This window comes from Sinocyclocheilus grahami, unplaced genomic scaffold (genome assembly GCF_001515645.1).
Source record: "Sinocyclocheilus grahami isolate Dianchi unplaced genomic scaffold, SAMN03320097.WGS_v1.1 scaffold531.1, whole genome shotgun sequence".
NCBI classification, from domain to species: domain Eukaryota; kingdom Metazoa; phylum Chordata; class Actinopteri; order Cypriniformes; family Cyprinidae; genus Sinocyclocheilus; species Sinocyclocheilus grahami.
The window spans coordinates 153560-174679 of NW_015505710.1; the positions used below are offsets into that span (position 1 = coordinate 153560).

Sequence of the window (21120 nt, forward strand, 5' to 3'; positions counted from 1 at the left end):
CCTTCGGGGCTCCATAATATCCAGCCAATTAACAGTCCAATTCTTCATATCACTGATATTATCACATTATCTGTTGGGTAGGAGCTTGAAAAAAAATCTTTGCATTGTTATATGTATAAATAAACTGAACATACTATTTTCTGACACTGGTTTTCTGCATCCCCTTGAAAAATGTAATTATAAGCTCAATAATGGTAGTCATACCCTATACACCTTCAACAAGAGTACAAATAACCAGCATACAAGTGGAATGTTCATGAATCTTTACATATATGCAAGTCGTTTCTTGTCTTAATTAACTCCAGCACAACAAAAGACATTTAAGCGCAATATGTGAACTAATTTAAGAACCTGATCCAGAAGAGCCAGACCAGAACACAGACCTCCCACAGATGCTCCATTTATATGGCATGCAGATTAGTGCAAAATAACTTATTTACAAAGGCTTATCCGTTGACGACCTTTCAATCCCGGAAAACTCTGCTCACTTAATGCAGCTGTCCCTCAAAAACATGTGGCTTCATGTTCTTGTGCAGGTTCACGAATGCTTCAAGTGTACAGAAATGGAATTGAAATGGCATGGTGCAAGTAGTAAAATGTGCAACACATAAAACAGGATCAAACCAGCTTTAAACCTAATGGCCAGCTGGTAACCCCTTCATAGGCATTACATAATATATTTTATACAATGCGGTAAGTGGTTTTAATGTCAACACTGTAACATCACGCTTTGCCAGTGCTGTGGGTGACTTTCTCTATCCACTTCAGGAACCGGCCGACCCGTGTGTACACACCGGGATAGGTGGGGTCGCCACAACCGTGACCCCAGGAGATGATTCCTGTGAGCATCCAGTGGCCAGCCTCACCCTGGCACACAAGTGGCCCCCCACTGTCACCCTGACAACTGTCCACACGGTGATGGTTCGACAAGCTGCCGGCACACAACATGCGGCTGGTGAAGCGACTGCCGTAACGTTTTTTACACTTCCAGGAGGGCAGTAACGGAACCCAGGCTTGCAGCAGTGTTCGGGAATACTCTGAGTCTAATACAAGAGACAAGAACAGAAAGAAATTTTAGCTCCTTTTTGAAGTATGTACATTTTATATAAAAAATATACGCTTCCGTTCAAAAGTTTGGGATCAGTTTGGAATAATTTAATTTTTTTCAGAAATTTAAAAGAGACATATTATGCCTCTTTTTACAATATATAATATAAGTCTCTGGGGTCCCCAGAATGTGTCTGTGAAGTTTCAGCTCAAAATACTGCACATATCATTTATTATATCATTTTGAAAATGCCTATTTTGAGTGGAAGCAGAAACACGCTGTTTTTTGGACCGGTCTCTTTAAATGCAAATGAGCTGCTCCTCCCCGTCCCTTTTTCCAGAATAGAGCTGCGCCATTACAGCTCGTACCTGTTAAAACATCTGTTTTGGTTCTGATTAGTCGTGGCCTAATGGTTAGAGAGTCGGACTCGTAACCCAAAGGTTGCGGGTTTGAGTCTCATACCGGCAGGGATTGTAGGTAGGGGGAGTGAATGTACAGCCCACTGCTCTGGGTGTGTGTTCACGGTGTGTGCACTTTGGATGGGTTAAATGCAGAGCACTAATTCCAAGTATGGGTCACCATACTTGGTCACTTTCACTTTCATCATTATCATGTTTATCGCGCTGAAATCATGTGGTTTAAACCATATGAGTTTAAACTTCTGATATACGGTTTTCTGAGAGCACACATCCGAAGCACATGGACAGAAAGCGGCTGTCACAGCATGTGAGTACTAAACTAAGTTCTCATATTCACACAAGTTTACGTTAAAAACACACATGAGTTACAAACAGTCAGTTATGTCAGTGAAGGTAAACTGCTGGGAAATAAATCGCATGTTTATTTTAGATCTAAATAGTGTTCTGTGCTCGTCTGTGCAGACAAAGGCAGAACAGTTAATATGTTTTGCTAAAACTTTCACCATGGCATCAGAACTGGTACACCGTTGTCGCTTGTGAAAGCACAATGACGGCGCCGTGGTTGGAAACTTACAGATTAAGGGGCGGTAATATTAAAATCAGACGCGCTCGTTTTCTTAGACGCTTGCAGAAAAAGGCTTACCAAAACAAAGTTACTGGGTTAATCTTTTTCCCGTTTCCTTGGTTGGTGGATGCACCGGGTACCTGATTATAGCACTTAAAACCTGGAAAAGTCAGATTTTCGTGATATGTCACCTTTAACTTTTTTTTTTTTACATTTAAAATTAAATTTAAAAAGAATCAAAAGTGACAGTAAAGACATTTATGTTACAAAGGATTTCTATTTCAAATAGATGCTGTTCTTTTTAACTTAAGTAATCAAAGAGTCCTGAAAAAAAAAGATCACTGTATCCATAAAAATATTAAGCAGCACAGCTGTTTTCAACACTGATAAGAAGAAGAAATGTTGCTTGAGCATCAAATCAGGATATTTGAATGATTTGTGACACTAAAGACTGGAGTAATGGCTGTCTTGAAAAAATGTAGCATCACAGGAATAAAAAAAACTTTATTTTAAATTATAATAACATTTCACAATATTACTGGTTTTACAGTATTTTTGGTCAAATACTGTAAATAAAGTCTTGGTGAACAGAGACTTTAAAAAAAATCTCACCAACCCCACTTTTGAACAGTACAGTATTTCAATTTTAACATTATAATTTTTGCAGTTATTTGGTTTGCAAAATTATTATTATTTTTTTACTCATATTGTTTGCAAATAATACTACTTATTTATATAGATTTTTACCCAGAATTATTAGCTTAGGTCTACCATTCCAAAAGGAAACTATTAGTCATATTCTGTAAATATGTTTGAGTTTGCAGTACCTGTAATTCCCCAGCCGGTGATAACACAGGCGACAGGCCTCTTGCCCCTCCTGTTGCTCTGAGGCGGAAGGCAAACTGCATTAGTGTGCGGGTTAAAGGCCACACAATTCCCATCTGAGCCCTTCAGCTTCAATAAGGCAATATCATACTCCCAGCCCTGGCTGTGGTACTTCCTGTGGATCACGATGCGCTCAGGAGAAAGAGTGCGCTCAAAGTCATCCCTCTCCTCTGTGTGGTAGTCGCCGAGCCGCACCACGTAACGGGAGGGGTCTGAACCAAACCTGAAAAAAGACATGTATATGCGCAGCATGTTTATTTGTTGCCTAACTGTCAGGAATGACAGACTTTGTAACAAAGTAAAGTGTTTGTCATTCTCTGAGCCACTAGATGTCAGTAGAGTTTATCTCTCACCTCTTGAAGCAATGAGCAGCAGTAATGACCCAACAGGAATTGATGAGAGTCGCCCCACAAAGTGGATGGGTGCCTTTCGATTGAGACCTCAGCCACAGAGATACTTGCCACGGCCAGTCACCCCTAAATGACAGTCACAGATGGTTTAAAACACATGTGCCAAGTTCTAAAAAAAAAAAGTACTTGCCTTGCCTTACACATCGTAATCATTATTTTATTTTTTTATATTTTTTAAATGTATTTTTAATTTTAATTTAATTACATTTTAATTTTTTTAATTTATATATATATATATATATATATACTGTATATATATATGCAATTATTTGATTAAAAATACAGTAAAAATTGTAACATTGTGCCTTTTTTGGGGTGATATGGAAAGTGTGATGCATTTATTTGAAATAGAAATCTTTTGTAACATTATAAATGTATTTACTGTCAGATTTGATCACTGCTGAATAGAAGTATTAATTTCAATAAATAAATAAAACTTTTACTGACTGTAATTTGAAATCATATATTAGAAAAAAAAAAAACCTTTACTTTCATTTTATGGAAAAGATTGGGCAGCACATTCTTCAAAAGCTCTTCTGTTTGCATTCCAAGGATGTCATATGGGTTTGGAATGACATGACATGAAATGATGACAGAATTTTAATTTTTGGTGAACTATACTTTAACTCAAACCCTGTTTGCTATCAAACACATGATTATAAAGCAAATTACATTTTCCTGTTGTAACTGTAAATAAACAAGCATTATATATTGTTCCCCTGTGACCACAGTACAATATAAGACAATAACAGTGGCAGCAAGCCAATAAACAATAAAAACAGATTAATAAACACAATGCACGTGTTTTTGAAATAGAAATCTTTTGTAACATTATAAATGTATTTACTGTCAGATTTGATCACTGCTGAATAGAAGTATTAATTTCAATAAATAAATAAAACTTTTACTGACTGTAATTTGAAATCATATATTAGAAAAAAAAAAAACCTTTACTTTCATTTTATGGAAAAGATTGGGCAGCACATTCTTCAAAAGCTCTTCTGTTTGCATTCCAAGGATGTCATATGGGTTTGGAATGACATGACATGAAATGATGACAGAATTTTTATTTTTGGTGAACTATACTTTAACTCAAACCCTGTTTGCTATCAAACACATGATTATAAAGCAAATTACATTTTCCTGTTGTAACTGTAAATAAACAAGCATTATATATTGTTCCCCTGTGACCACAGTACAATATAAGACAATAACAGTGGCAGCAAGCCAATAAACAATAAAAACAGATTAATAAACACAATGCACGTGTTACAATGTTAGTGAATAAAATAAACCATGTCGTTCATTACCGTAGAGACTTGTCTCCTCCAATGATCCTTCTCCTGCGCCTTTGTGTGTTGGGTCTCAAACCACATTCCTGCTTGCTCATGCTTCTGTACTTTACAGGTTCAGTGGTGTAGTCACAGATGACCCCCGCGTCCTCACTGTGCCTGCAATCATGGGCGTCCGGACCCACAGCTGAACACTCCCCCAACGAAGCCTCTGTCCCAACACACTTCACATTATCCAGATGGATGGGTCCCTGACCCTCACCAAAATAAGCCATGGAGCGGGCCTTCGAGACCCCACTGAAATTGTAAAGGGGAAAGAGGAACAAATAAGTGTCTGAAGATGTTGAGATGTGTGTTTATCGTCTTTCATCACATGAAACATTCTTACACAAATCCTAGCTGTCTGCAGACCACTCCAGCGTTGATGTCATTCCAACCATCATCACACACGCTGCCCCACTGGCCATTAATAAAGACCTCTACGCGGCCCTCCTTACGGCTCTCGCCATCCACCAGCCTCACCAGTGGACCTAGAACCACAGCATAACTAGAAACAGCACAAAAAAGATGGACCTCTATATACCTGGATAAGTAGTGAATTATATGATTGAGAATAAAAAAATGTAGTGTAAATTCCTTGCCTTTTTTAAAGGGTGATGTTGTGCAAAATCATATATGAAATACCATATATGTGACCCTGGAGCACAAAACCAGTCTTAAGTCGCTGGGGTATATTTGTAGCAATAGCCAAAAATACATTGTATGGGTCAAAAGTACTGATTTTTATTTCATGCCAAAAATCATTAGGATATTAAGTAAAGATCATGTTCCATGAAGATATTTTGTAAATTTCCTACTGTAAACATATTAAAACGTAATATGCATTTCTAAGAACTTCATTTGGACAACTTAAAAGGCAATTTTCTCAATTTTTTTTTTTTTTTTGCACTCTCAGAATCCAAATGTTCAAATAGTGGTATATCGGCCAAATATTGTCCTATCATAACAAACCATACATCAATGGAATGCTTATTTATTCAGCCATTTCGAAAAATTTACCCTTATGACTGGTTTTGTGGTCCAGGGTCACATATTAGAAATATATCATATATTAGGTATTTAATTGGCTATGGGCAGTTATTCGGGACAAGAATTTGGTGCCTGATTAGAAATGACAGAAACAGTTTTATGGTATATTTATATATGTATTTAATAATTAAAAGTGTTAATTAATGTCTTTTAAATATCATATTACATATCGCATTATACTACTAAATCTAAAAAATTGTCAATTTTAACAGTGGTTTTCAACCAGGGGGCCGGCACTCACTAGGGGGCCTCAGCAAACTTTCAAGAGTGCCTCCAGATGGATTAAAATTATGTAAATTAAGACAAAACAGCACATTATGGTAACAAAGATTTACTGTTTGTCATAGAACAACAAATCACTTTCTGATAAGTGCATTCATTTCTACACCATGTCCTAACCATATTTATCAACATACAACATTTTTTTAATAAGCTACATATAAATATGCATTTCATTATATGTACGCACATGTATAAGCATGTCATTACAATATAAAAGATGATGCCTTCTAGTATCCTATTTGTTTTGGAGGGCTTTTAAAAGTGTAAAGTGGACAGATATTGTGCTAAACTCTTGATGATGATAACGCTAATAAACGTTTTTACGAGTTTACACACCTGTGGCAAGAGCCACTTCAGGGATCTCATTGTTCTGTCCTTCTCTTTCACAGCGTATGCCCACATCCTCATTGTGAGAGCAGTCATGCTGCCCCCACTGACCATGAGCACAGTCCAGCAGAGAGCTCTCTCCCCCTTCACATGTCACCTCATCCAGCAGGATCAACCCTGTACCTTCTCCATACATCCCATCTGGAGCCACCTCAGCTCGCCCTCTGTTGGACAAATAGCAGTATTGCAGTACCTAAATGAAACAAACTTCCCGGTCTGCCGAGACCAAAAAAGCGCAAATCAAACTCGAAATCATCTAGCATGCAACAATTTGCTGCTTTTAAGTAGCACATTATATGCTTACATTCAAGAATTATGTTATCAACCAGGCCAAATACATAGCTTACTGATAACCCAGCTGTCGACACACCACCTGGGCGTGACGTCCGGTCCAGTTGTCATCACACACTGTGCCCCATTCTCTAGCGTGATAAACCTCAAGACGTCCTTCCCATGGGCTATCAGTTCCTACTAGACGCAACACTCCATCTACAGCAGCATTAGCATGTCTACGTTTAATCAATGCACTTATACACATGCTGATAAAAGTAAAAGGGTTTTTGGTCCTTGAAGTATTTTAAATGTGTTATCATAAAGACACAGTCTGACACAGTTTGTGCCATCTTCACCTGAAAACGGGTTGCACGAGACTCCAGCATCCTCCATGTGATCACAGTTGTGCTGGCCCCAGGGCACATGAGGGCATTCCTCCAGAGACAGCTCATTTCCTGTGCAGTGCACTCCATCCAGCATGATAGGCCCAGTGCCCTGCCCAAAGTGCGCCCAGGTCCATGCCTTTGGTACACCACTGAAAACAAACACATGCCTGTGAATCATTCCCTTATCTAAACAGTTAAGATACACTGCTGTTTAAAAGTTTGGGGTCAGTGAGATGTTTTGAAAGATGTCTCTTACGCTCACCAAGGCTGCATTTATTTGATCAAAAATACAGTAAAACTTTAATATTATTACAATAATATTATTAAATAATATCAACAGTTCAAGGAAACATGATACATTTTTAGGTAACACTCTAGAATAATGGTACGTTTTTAACAAGTAACTATGCAGGAAGTAATAGGTAGTACTACATTAACACTTAACTTAATACTATTAACTAATAGAGGAGCAAGATTAACTAAGCAGTAAGTAGTAGTAGCAAATTTAGGACAAAGGTAGTTCCTTATTAGATATTTGATAACTATTAAATAACAATATCCTCATTGAGAACTACTTGTGAACTATGACCAATTAATAAAGAATAACCAACTAATTACTAATCACAACGGACCATTATTATAAAGTGTTACCCATTTTTATTACAGAGTTCTGTGGTGAATGCATCCTTGCTGAATAAAGTATTAACTAAAAAAAATCTTACTGACTCTAATCTTTTGAATAGTAGTGTACATTAAGATCATATCAAGGAGGACGAGAGATATAAAGGCATATGGTACTATATTAGTTTATTTACATATCTTTGTAATGATACTTACATTGCAAAGTCTTTCAAAACAATCATTAGTGATGTACAGAAGAGGACTAAAGGGTAAAATCAGTTGCTCTCTATCCCACTGCAGATTCCTGGAGTGAATCCCTGCACCCCATCAATCATTCATACACTCCATCCATTCATCTATATTAATAAAGTTCACTCGCTGTGCTAGTGTGTGTAAAAAGGACAGTTCTTATAGGCAGCACTGATTTGTGCATTAAGATCATATCAAGGAGGACGAGAGATATAAAGGCATATGGTACTATATTAGTTTATTTACAAATCTTTGTAATGATACTTACATTGCAAAGTCTTTCAAAACAATCATTAGTGATGTACAGAAGAGGACTAAAGGGTAAAATCAGTTGCTCTCTATCCCACTGCAGATTCCTGGAGTGAATCCCTGCACCCCATCAATCATTCATACACTCCATCCATTCATCTATATTAATAAAGTTCACTCGCTGTGCTAGTGTGTGTAAAAAGGACAGTTCTTATAGGCAGCACTGATTTGTGCATGACATCACCAGTGTCTCCCAGCTCTTGTAAATGCTTTTAGTCGAATCATTTGTGCAAAGTGTTTCTAAATTTTGCTAAACAAAAAACAGCTCGGTAACATCCTGATGATGATACAAAAGCTTTCAAGCAACATTAGAAGACCTTGCAATAGATCAATATGTGCAGATCCTTGTACTAATGCTATAAGACACAGGTTTTTTCAAATGGAAAGCCATAACACAGTTATTGAATTTGATATTACTACAGTTTCATTCTTTCTGGTCTAAAATCAAATATTTCATCACAGTTTTTTTCCATTGAAAAATACAATCTGTTTATTTCAATGTGTTTTATACATCTAACATTACTTTAAAAGAAGGTAGAAACAATAGTTGAAATAGTTTTTGCTTTAACACAGTGACAATATAAAAAACTTTTATATTAATATGTAAATTTTTTTAAAATTTAATTTATAAAGTACAAATGTATACACAACATAATATTTGACGTCCTTGGCATCCAAAAATTGGCAAACCCCTGCTGTAGGACATACATATGATACTGATTTCTTACCCCAATCCCAACTGTCGGCAAACCACTTCAGCATCAATATCATCCCATTCGTCATCACAGATAGTACCCCACCTCCCATTATGGTACACCTCCACACGCCCCTCGAAATCCTCAAGGCCTCCCACGAGCCTCAGGGGGGCACCATTGCCTAAACAAAACAAAAGTCCAGTCAATCACTATTTCATTCATTATTTCACTGCAGTGGACAATGCAAAGGACACAATAATTAGTGTAACATTTGTAGGGTCACAAAACCAGTCATATGGGTCAATTTGAGATTTATACATCACCTGAAAAGTGATGATATAAGCTTTCCATTGGTGTATGGTTTGTTAGGATAGGACAATATTTGGCTGAGATACAACTATTTGAAAATCTGGAATCTGAGGGTGCAAAAAAATCCAAATACTGAGAAAATCACCTTTAAATTTGTCCAAATGAAGTTCTTAGCAATGCATATTACTAATCAAAAATTACGTTTTGATATATTTACGGTAGGAAATGTACAAAATATCTTCATGGAACATGATCTTTACTTAATATCCTAAAGATTTTTGGCATAAAAGAAAAATCGATCATTTTGACCCATACAATGTTTTTTTGGCTATTGCTACAAATATACCCCAGCGACTTAAGACTGGTTTTGTGCTCCAGGGTCACATTTAACACTTCTTGAGAGCAGAAGCTTAAAACTCTTCTATATGCTTCAGTACGGAATCCCTTTTGCAAGTTATAGGCCTCAGAGCTCTCAGATTGCCTTCTCCTTCCTAATGTTTCTGTGTGAATAATTCACAGCTCTCTCTAAATATACCTGACCCTGTTCTAGCAAACCGTCCCATTACAACAGGCACACTGTTTATGACCCTACTTCTGTCTCTCATTAATTTTGTCTTCATTTAGCTCCACGGAAGGCCCTTCCACACTATAACACTGTTGAAAATATAGTTATTAGAGTATGATCAGCAGATAAAGGAAGCTCAGCTGTTGCTTTATGAACAGTGACTCTGAGAAATGAAATTGAGAGCATGCGACAAAGATAACTTTTTCTAACTTGCATTTCTTTTTATATATATATATATATATATATATATATATATATATATATAAAGTATATATATATATGTATGTTAAAGTTATTAAGTATGTAATGTAATGTGTAAGTAATTTGTTTTAAAAAATATATACTGTTCATAACTTTGGGGTCCCTTTTTTTAAAGCAAGGATACATTTATATATATATATATATATATATATATATATATGTAAAGTATACATATATATGTAAGTTAAAGTTATTAAGTATGTAATGTAATGTGTAAGTGATTTGCATTGCAACATATGTATTGCTCATAAGTTTGGGGTCAGTAAATTTTTTTTAATTATTACTTTTTTTCAGCAATGATGCATTTATTTGACCAAAATTGACAGTAAAGACATTTATAATGTTCTAAATGATTACTATTTCAAATAAATTCTGTTCTTTTTGTTCATCAAAGAATCCTGAAAAATGTATCTCAGTTTTCACAAACATATTAATGTTTCTTGAGCAGCAAATCATCATATGACAATGATTTCTGAAGGATCACGTGACACTGAAGACTGGAATAATTGCTGCTGAAAATCCAGCTTTGCCATTACAGGAATACATTTCATTTATCAACATATCAACATAGAAAACAGTTATTATAAATTATGATAATATTTCACTATATCACTGTTTCTATTGTTTTTTTATCAAATAAATCCAGCCTTGGTGAACATAAGAGACTTCTTTAAAAAAAAAAAAAAAGTTTTTAAAAATCATACCAATCACAAACTTTTGAACAGTATATATACACAGGAATGATTATCAGGATTCCCCACTCAAATAAAACAAGCTTACCCTCAGGTACTGCACACACCACTCCGGCCTCATTTCCATGGTTACAGTCACCAGAGACATACTTCCTGCTCCGGCACTTCAGCAGAGAATCTTCATTGCCATGGCAGCCAAGACGTTCAAAGTGAAAGAGACCAGAACCGGGTCCGAAATAGGAATGTCGAAGCGCAGTGCCGATTTCACTGTTGGGAGTTAGCAGGTAATTAAATGACAGCACATGCTGGGTGTTAATCAGAACAGAGCCTCTAACTGATAATGAATAAAGTTTGCAACTAATACCCAAGCCTCAGTTGTCTACAGACCACACTGGCATCTCGATCAGTCAGGTGGGTGTCACACACTGCTCCCCACCGGCCATTTAGATACACCTCAAGACGACCACTCTTATTAGATGAACCCCCCACCAACCGCGCCTCACCTGGAGAACAGGTGCAGAATCAAACATATTCAGGGATTTAGGAATGATAACGTGTAACAAAACTGTTCTTTGAACTGTTCGAGTCAGATAACAAAAAAGTTATGTATTATTTAAGTAATGCATTTAATTATAATTCTTTTATTTTTCTTATCACGCTCTCTCCACAATTTTTAACATTCTAACATTTTTATATGTTATGTTATGTAAGGGTTAGGGTTATTCTAAATAATTTAATAAGTTAATTTGAAAGGTAGCCTACATCTAGCACATATTCTCCGAATGTAGCTTATCTCTTCACATGGCACGTTGTATGAACAGTAATACACAACCTTTTATTCTTTGAGAAATCCCTTTTTTATAGTCTTGTGTTGTAGATGCAGTCTTCTTTCATTTCAGAGCACACATCCTGAAATGAAATTAGGTTTTACCGCCATCTTCTTTCTTCTTGACTAGAGGACAACTTAAGTAAAAGTGGCACAACTTACCCCTGTCTCCCCCATTTACATTTACAGACTCTGTGAATTAGCTCTCTATAGTTAGTACAGAATGATCACATTAGAGACACTATGTGCCTTGCAAATGATCATCTTGCTGCCACACGTCATGCACACACAGACATGAATTTAAATACACACTCTAATTATTTGAGTCTGTTACCGTGTTTAATGTTATGCCATAGAAAGGAAAAGGAGGAGAGAGGCAGACAGAGATAATCACAGCTCACAGAGATAAGGCAAACAGATTTCAACACCAGCTCGGTACTGAACCACAGACACAGCCAGGTGATGACAGTCAGCACAAAGAGATCCAGAGTCTGAACAGACACTTTCCGAAAAGGGAGTAACAAATGTGCATGAGTGATGTGAGTCTGACTGATTATTAGACAACAAACGCATAGAGAGGAGAAGATGAATAGAAGACAATAAAAAGAGAGGACAGAGAGAATCCTCGACTGCTGTTAGCTCACTGACAGACACACTGTGGCTGTGTGCTGTGACTGCAGTAATAAACGTCACTCAGCTTCTGTACAACAACACCTACACTAATATAACAGTTATGACACAAATACTCACCAGGACACATTCACTTAATAAACACAAACACCACGGGGTCCAGGATTTAATATGGTATACTCTAACAGCCCGTTTGTATGTAAAGGCTCCTATTGTGTTGGTCCCTATTTAAAGTGTATAATATGTTTAAGAGTTTATAATGTGTAGCATGTCTTAGTTTAAAGCCTTTCTAGGAAGTTAAGATACAACTTAGCTTGTGCTTCGATCTATACAATGCATACTTTTTAGTCTTTCCGCTAAGATTATGTTTACATACGGTCTCTATACAAATAAACCAAAAAGTAAATAAATAAACCTATAAATAAATACATTTATTTAGGCTTTATTAGCTTAGGCATAATGATTAGGCATGTTTTGGTTATTATGGAGAACAATTTGTGAATATTGATAATGAAACTTTTTGAGAAATAGCCTACACTTTTGTCAAATGTACCAGCCTGTGGGTGCATTTAATATGTCTATAAGATATTTAGTGAATAATTGAACTAATTATGACTTAGTCGGGTCACAGTTTATCTCTGATGTCTAAATGGACCACAGGTTAGTCATGCTAGACTCTCTGTAATGATAACCGGCCTGCTCAACATTTTGAAGAAACAAGCCTAAGCGACCTTTTTGCACAGTAACACTTATCGATTTCAAGCATGTGTTGGATGGTTTGTAAATGGCTTTTTTCACTTTGAACTCACTCCTCCACAAAACTCAAAGTAATACAAAAAAGCTCTTAAAATGAAAATGAAGCTTTTGTAAAATATGTCTAAATGTGAAACAAAGGCCAGTCAGGAGGGCTCACCCTGGTGGCAGTCGCAGTAGGCCCAGCCGATGGCTCCTGACTTCTGTCTGAAAAAGCACCAGGGGTTGGATTCACGGTCAGGGTTTCTACATTGGTTGTGGTCGCCCAGTCCACGGTTGGGGTACTGCAGCATGTAGTCTGGAAAGTCTGTCCATTTTAGACAGGAAGAGCCAGAATCTGTCTGAGACACAGATCCATTGTAATAACCCAGCTCAGTGAAGCCCTCAGAGCAGGACAGAGGACCTAAGGGAAACATACACACACACACACACACACACACACACACACAAAGTTATAAGTAAAATTCAGCATTTTATTTATGAGAGAAATTCTCTTGACGGAGCAAAAAATAAAATTTTAATGCAGTGGCAAATGAAGGTCAACTCATTGTAAAATTCTTGGCATGAAAAAAATGCAAAAGCATGACCTAAAATGACCTTGTGTTAATTCAAAGTGGCAGTGTTGTAAACCTAAGGTGGTCTTATTAGCTGTTTTATTGTGTAACATTTTCTCTATCACTGAAAACCCCCTATTGTGCTTCCTCTTGATTCAGAGGGTGAGGACACTAGTGTGAGACACTAATGATGGCTTAATGCACTGCTGGAACAGCAAGACCTGTGAAGACCCACTATGATGAGTCACACATCCAAACATGTGTTATACAATGTGTGTGTGTGTGTGTGTGTGTTTGCATAATAATACTAATAAAACTAAAATAAAATATTATACATTTTAATTATATAAATAATAATATAAAATAAATAATAAAAATTATGTAATAATAATAATACATAAAATATTTTATATATAAATAAATATATTACATTTATTTTATATCATATATATATATATATATATATAGTATTTATCTAAATATTTTATTATATTATATATAGTATTATAAATATATTTACATCTTTTTAAATTACTTTTTTAAGCTAAAAATGGTTACCTTAGAGGTAAGGTATAAAAGTCTATGATACATTCTCAGTTAGACTGTGATGTGTGTGTGTGTATGTTGTTTAGGCACAAGGACCCCCAGTATACTTTCAAACTAATTAACATTATTGAATGATTCTGATTACTAATCTACTTTTGCTTCCTTGCATCCGTTCGCTTGCATCAAATAATCAGGAAGATCCATCTTCCAAATGATTCTAATCAAACCCATTAAATTAAACAGCAATATTGTGACTTTGGGCCACAGTGAGCAAATTAAATGATCTATTACAAGTCTCTTGTGAGAGAGCATTCTCTAATAAATGTTATGGGCTACAGGCTAGAAACACACCAAAGATGACAATGCAATTCCATGCTGTACTGTGGGCTGTTCAATTAATTTGTAAGCATTTAAACTATCATTTAATACAGCGATTCATAACTTAGTAGCACTATTCTTATGCTATTCTGCCAGTCTGTCCTTTATTTCATTTCTGGTTATGTGACTAGAAAGGAAGAAAGTCCTGGGCTTTGTGCCCATTGTCCAAGTCCAAGCAAGAGACAGATGTTAAATGCATCCACCTAGACAGGAGAAGGATATTTAAATAGAAGTCACTTCATTCGGTGCTTTGAGGCATTTATAAAATGGAATGAAATTAGGTTTTAAAAAGTACTCAAAGGACACCCTCTTTAAGGCAATTAGAGGTTACTGAAAGCAAAACATATAATTTCAGATTTGTGGCAAGTAACAACAGTTTTACCAAAGGGAACCTTATCACCACAAATAAATGTTAGAAATCTCACAGTTTTGATTTAAAAAAAAAAAAGCTCCTGAGAATTTATGGGTTTGCTATCAGATAGTGATGTGCAGGACCAGATAGAGGCCAATGTGCCCTAGTCTCTCTTTAGAAGCAGGTGACAAATCCTCAGGGAGAAAAAGTTAAGACCATCTCATACCCTGAACATTATGGGCCAAAATGTTTGCAGAGGTAATGGCAAAAATGTATTTACACCTGCATGTGTACACAAATACACCCAGCGGACACGAAGCCTAACCCTGTCTTTCCTTGTGTAGATTGCTTTAGCACAGACTTATTGAGCTAGGACGAGTGCACTTGAAGACTGATGGTCAAGATAAGCATATTAGAGCTGAAGTGCCCTATCACTGAAACTCTGTTACACTCTCCTCTTCTGTCTACATTATTCCAAATATAAGTGAAGTGACGTATGGTGACCCATACTCGGAATTAGTGCTCTGCATTTACCCATCCAAAGTGCACACACAAACCGTGAACACACACCCGGAGCAGTGGGCAGCCATTTATGCTGCGGCGCCCGGGGAGCAGTTGGGGTTCGGTGCCTTGCTCAAGGGCACCTCAGTCGTGGTATTGAAGGTGGGAGAGAGTGCTGTACATTCACTCCCCCCACCTACAATCCCTGCCGGTACGGAGACTCGAACTCACAACCTTTGGGTTATGAGTCCGACTCTCTAACCATTAGGCCACGACTTCCGCAAACTTCCCCAAAATATAACTGTAAACAATGTAAAAAAAAACTGAAAGAAACCTGACACGGTATCATTCTCTATCTTAAAAAGCATGTTTATCATCAGAGAACAGTATTGGATATCCAATGTGAGTCGTATTTAAACCTCCATCCATTATGACTGTCTCAATTTAAATCAGGCAGAAGACGATGCCATGGGTATCTAACAAAAAACCTGTTAAAAATCTAATAATTAATGATAATTATTTTCATTATAATATAATATAACTAAAATATACTAGAATACAACTAAAATATAATATAATGAAAGTTAATTATTCATGTTTTTTTTTAAAGATTACGTGTTAGATGACAGCAAAGGTCATCTAAATGTAAAATCTATTTAAAAAAATGAGAATGAGCAAAATAAGCACAACTAAATATAATTAAATATTAAAAGAACATATAAAATATATATTATATAGGATATATGTCCAATAAATAAAAAAGAAATCGAGCAATAACTGGTACTGGTATATTGTTAATTTCTAAAAATGTGAAAGTTAAACTTTACAAAAATCAGCTCATAATCCTTTCATTATTATCGTAAGTATGTGTAGCGCATAGTCGATGAGAAAATACCATAGAGCAAAAACTAAGATTTGATCTTTGATGTTTCTTTTAATGGCTTTAGCATGACTGGTCTTCTGTATGCCATAAGATTTGATAATGACTGATTTAAAAATATGTTTAGGCATTATAAATAGTTCCCATTCTTGTACATTGGCAGGTTAATAGTTCAACAGTCCCAAATCTTTTCTTGCACACACTCATGTCTTGTCTCGTGGGAGCTCAGGTTCCACTCTGTATGTTGGTCTGGACATACAGTACAGCAATTTGCTGAAATAGCATTAGGGTAGAGTTCCAGTCATATTTTCCATGGTGTTACAGTTATAGATCACGATAAAGACCACCAACAAGACTCCTGGTGGAACCACAAGAGACTAAATATAAGAGGTTTAACAGCACAGACTGCTGGTCTGAGTAAAATAAGTCTACAGATGAGGCAATCATAGAGGAATCTCACACTGCCCCAGCATGAACTGGGAGTAGGTTGACGGTTCTGTGGGAAGGTTGAGTATATTTCAGCATCCTGCCCTAAGGATGTCAGCGCACAAACCTGTCCAGGCTTGGAAGACAAGGAAAGCATCAAAGTTCACAGAATATGACTATGACACGTGCAATAAGCAAAAACAGTGGGGCGTTCAATCTCAAAGCTACTCCTCAAAGTCCATCAATGCCAGAGTTGTTTCACTGTCATCAGTAAGTGTTTGTGCTTCACTCATATTATGAGCACATTGAATATTGGGTTTCGCTTCATAGCAATCTTGTCTGAGGAGAAATTGTTGCGGGTTGAGTATTTCTTTAACTCTGCCGTAGGGAACCATCAACGAAAGTATCTCTTGACTGCCGAGTGGTTTGCATCGGTTAATGCTGTATTAGATATAGTGCCAAGCAGGAATGTGTTTTTTGGCATTGAAAGAGATGCTCTTTACAAGAACAAAATACTGATATTTCAGCCACTACGTGTCTGAATTAGGTGGCATAATTTAATTTCCCAAGAAAATGGTCACACACAAAGATATGCCGGTATATTGCCAATTCTGATGAAAAAAAGGATTCCAGCTTGCACCTTTATTTAACCTTTAAGAAATAGTAAAAACAATATATACAGTGGGGCAAAAAAGTATTTAGTCAGCCACCAATTGTGCAAGTTCTCCCACTTAAAAAGATGAGAGAGGTAAATGCAGTGAGTGCCTACCTGAAATCTGCAGCGTATTCAGGTACACAGCGCTTTGTCCTGCCTATGAAGACAAAATAAGCACAGTCAATTCACTTCTTTCACTAACACAAATGTAAACAAAGTACCACAGACATGTCGTTTTTGGCCATGTACCATGGTATTCTTTGAAATACCTTGAAGAACCATTTAAATGCCATGGTAAATTAATGGGTAAGATTTGGCTACAGCCACTGATCGAGTGGTACCTTGTTGTTCCTTCACAATGAGGCAGGAAGTCACCTTCCAAAACCTTCACCCTCTCTGTTCCTCTCTGGTGGAATGAGCTGCTGACACCGTCACAACTTTCAAGAAGTTCTCTCTGAACTTTCTCTATTCTAGCTTGTTTCCTAATTTAGCATTCTAATGAAACATGGCATTGAATATTGTTGGCTCTGTGACAAATTGCTTATGCTCCTCTATTGTATGGCGCTTTGGATAAAGTCGAAAGTTTTAATCAACCAGCTGCAGCCTTAGTCAGAGGTTTTCTCTCTGGAGGTGGTTATCAAAGGTATCTGCTGCTTTACGACGAGGAAATGTCACATAAAGACACAAGTTAATAGTGTAGAGCAGCTTTGCTTTAATTGAGATCAAAGAACACTTTCATGACCATCAAGCCATTACGTGACTGCTACTGTGTGAGCTGGGTGGGATGAAGGGAACAAGCATCACGCTTTTCTCTCATCCTGACCACACTGCAAGCATCTTGTCCCATCGTTCTCTTGTACTGTAGTCAGGATGAGAGTAAAGTGTGAAGCTCGTTCCCTTCAACAGGGATTAAATACAAATGAGATACATTACAAGAGGCTCAGAATTATGTAGACATTAAAAAAACTAAAATCATGCGCACATTAACTGTCTTTGTCCTAGGAAATGACGCCCCCCTGTGATCCTTGTTTTTTTTGTACAACAGATCTAAAGACCTTCAAGAAAAAAAACACTACATAAAACTGAAAACATGTTTTAATTTGAGATATTCTTGACAATATTACAAAGCCTTACTCTAATACCAAAACCCAAAATGACTAAAAGACAGAATTTTAAAGCTTTGTTTGTTTTTTTGGGGGGGGTGAATTTATTCGGCACATGATACGTAATGCTTAAGTTGGTATATTTTCCCAAGTGAAGGTAGTTAGGGATTATTATGTTGTGTTTTATTATTTTCATTAATATTTTGTTTATTTTATTAATGCCTGCTGAAACATCTAAAACCAGCCTGGTCTGCTGCCCAATTTTCAGCTTTTCAGGCTGCTACAGAACAGCTCAAGCTCATTTTAAACCAGCTAAAACCAGCAAAGCAACTTAAGCCAGTTTAAGATTTTTTTTTTATTTGATCAAAAAGGGAATAGATAAAACACATAAATAACTCAAGATATTACGGAAACCGATTCATAAGGGACGTAAATATGCATAGCCTATGTACAGTTCTCATTGTCTCGTAATTATTTAGATCAGTTACAGAGCTGAAATGTATTCGGAGCAAAGCAAACCTCGGCCACAAAAAGACGGCACAAGATAATGCCAATTGTAAAGATAACCACACTTTCAAGGCGTTAATGTCACACATAAGTGAAGGCGTCAAAGCGTCATAACATGCACGATCATAATTCATTCCCGTGTCGCCTTCCATTCTAACTACTCACTTAGAAGAAGAAAAATGTGCAATGCCATTTTATAGCCCAGGACAGTGGGGGGAAACCACTGTCATCACATTAGCCCCCCCCGTCTTAACTCCTCTAAAACCCCCACGTCAGTCAGGAGTTCTTCATAATTTTTTTCAGGACAAATCACTGCCAGTTTGCCTTTTTGTTAACTCAGCTGACTGCATATGTCAATAAAGCAACACATACCTCGCCGTAGACAGTGATAGAGAAAAGAAGGACAGCAGCAATAGAGAGGATCCCGCTGATATCCATCCTGTCATTGACTACACCCAGCACAACTGTCCCATCATCGCTGTCCGCGGGCACACAGGGAAAGTGGGACGCCTTTTCCTGCCTCAAATTGTTTGCAAATGTAGGCTATGTACGGAAGAAGAAACCTCGAAAATGATGAGACGGAACAAAACAACATCATGTAAACTTCAAAAGTCCACCGACACGACTGACACCCTGACTGAGCTTTGCGTTCAGTATATGAGGTGACACTGAAAGAAGAGACGCCGCTCCAGCAGCCTTCAACACGTTACAGATGATTATAGGACATAAACATTTATGGATCACAGTGCGGAGTGGTTGGCCCCTTATGGCAAGCCGTTTTAACAATTATTCCTTTAAGCGAACTAGCATCTGCTTTTGTTACTAATCCTTAGTTTTAATTGGAAATCCAATAGTGACTATCTTCTGCAATTTCACTAGTAACTATTGAGTTTTGTTTTTACTAGTTTATAAAAAGCCAACAAAATGTTTATTTTGCGGACAAAGGTTAAATAAATAAAAACAGTAAAGAAAAGAAAACCGCTTTACTGCCAATTTAATTCATTAATAGCATTGAAGGATTGGGCCAAACAACTTTGCGCAAAGTTTGTAATTGGCATCATTCTAATAGTGATCACCTATGGCAAACATAAAGTTAAAACATGTTAGAATAGCACTAAAATTGAAAAAGAACGAAAATTCACCCTTCAAAATGCATGTTATAGATCTTATTGTGAGCTATTCATCTGTTCATTGTAATTCATCATGTTTCTTTTTGACCTCATCAAAATATCATAACTGGATCTTCCTGTGAAAACGACACGTCTCTCTTTTGGCATATGCAGGACTTCTCCAGTCATTTACTCCGCTTAAACGTGGGGGAAGTCATGGCCTAATGGTTAGAGTCAGACTCGTAACCCAAAGGTTGCGGGTTCGAGTCTCGTACCGGCAGGGATTGTAGGTGGGGGGAGTGAATGTACAGCGCTCTCTCCCACCTTCAATACCAAGACTGAGGTACCCTTGAGCAAGACACCGAACCCCCAACTGCTCCCCGGGCACCGCAGCAAAAATAGATGCCCACTGCTCCGGGTGTGTGTGTGTGTTCACTGCTGTGTGTGTGCACTTTGGATGGGATAAATGCAGAGCACTAATTCAGAGTATGGGTCACCATACTTGGCCACATGTCATGTGAAAAAATAAATAAATAAATAAACCCTGCCAGCTCAGCTCATGTTCATCTGCCTCTACTTTTGAGTGGAAAGTCCAAAATCCAATTAACTGATGAATAGAACCATGCCCTCGCCCTAGGTTTTTTTTTTTCTGAAACTCTCTTACACTTGGATGCAAGTTAAGATAGGAAAGAAAAGAGCTGTCACTACTTCAGTTTCATCACAACTTTCAAAGACTGTCAAACTACTTGTAGGATTTTTCCCTTACAAGAATTGCAGCCTTTTAATAAGATTTTAATGAGAAAAAAAACAGTAAAAAAAACGTATAACTAATTTACGAGGTGAATTCGTACAATGCGATTTGTACAGAAACATTACATTTTTAGGAAAAAGGTAAGCATTAAGTTCCACCCCCAAACCCAACCGTCAGTAGAGCATAAGCAGACCGTACAAAAATGTACAAGTGATATTGTATGAATGCATATAATTTAGCCACCAATTTGTCAAAACGCAAATAGCTATGAATTGTCATGAGCGTGTATCATACAGGACTTATTTCAATTCAGAAATTTAAAACATATCCATCATATAATAAAATCAAGTTATTATCTGCATGAAATGCTTTTTGAATAGATTTTTTAATAACTCAACAGACTCTTGTACAG

The 21120-nt window shown here is 36.9% G+C and overlaps 1 protein-coding gene across 1 annotated transcript; it reads right to left on the bottom strand.

Annotated features, from left to right (window-relative positions):
- Window positions 1–514: 514 nt before the first annotated feature.
- Window positions 515–19334, bottom strand: LOC107555315 (neurotrypsin-like). The gene is made up of 14 exons (XM_016238072.1): window positions 19221–19334; window positions 17353–17395; window positions 13107–13349; window positions 11102–11240; window positions 10826–11004; window positions 8944–9091; window positions 7007–7185; window positions 6725–6866; window positions 6327–6541; window positions 5008–5149; window positions 4638–4916; window positions 3271–3393; window positions 2860–3140; window positions 515–1043 (listed from the first exon to the last, which is right to left on the bottom strand). The coding sequence occupies exons 1-14, from the start codon at window positions 19284–19286 to the stop codon at window positions 724–726; spliced, it is 2499 nt and encodes an 832-aa protein (XP_016093558.1). The 5' UTR covers window positions 19287–19334; the 3' UTR covers window positions 515–723.
- Window positions 19335–21120: the final 1786 nt, after the last annotated feature.

Excerpts from the sequence above, each read along its gene's own strand:
- LOC107555315 (XM_016238072.1), bottom strand. The coding sequence starts at position 19,286 with ATGGATATCAGCGGGATCCTCTCTATTGCTGCTGTCCTTCTTTTCTCT. Across the intron at positions 6,542-6,724 it reads TGTCGACAGCTGGGTTATCA|AGGGCGAGCTGAGGTGGCTC; the intron begins GTAAGCTATGTA and ends TTTGTCCAACAG. Across the intron at positions 3,394-4,637 it reads GGAGGAGACAAGTCTCTACG|GGGTGACTGGCCGTGGCAAG; the intron begins GTAATGAACGAC and ends ACTGTCATTTAG.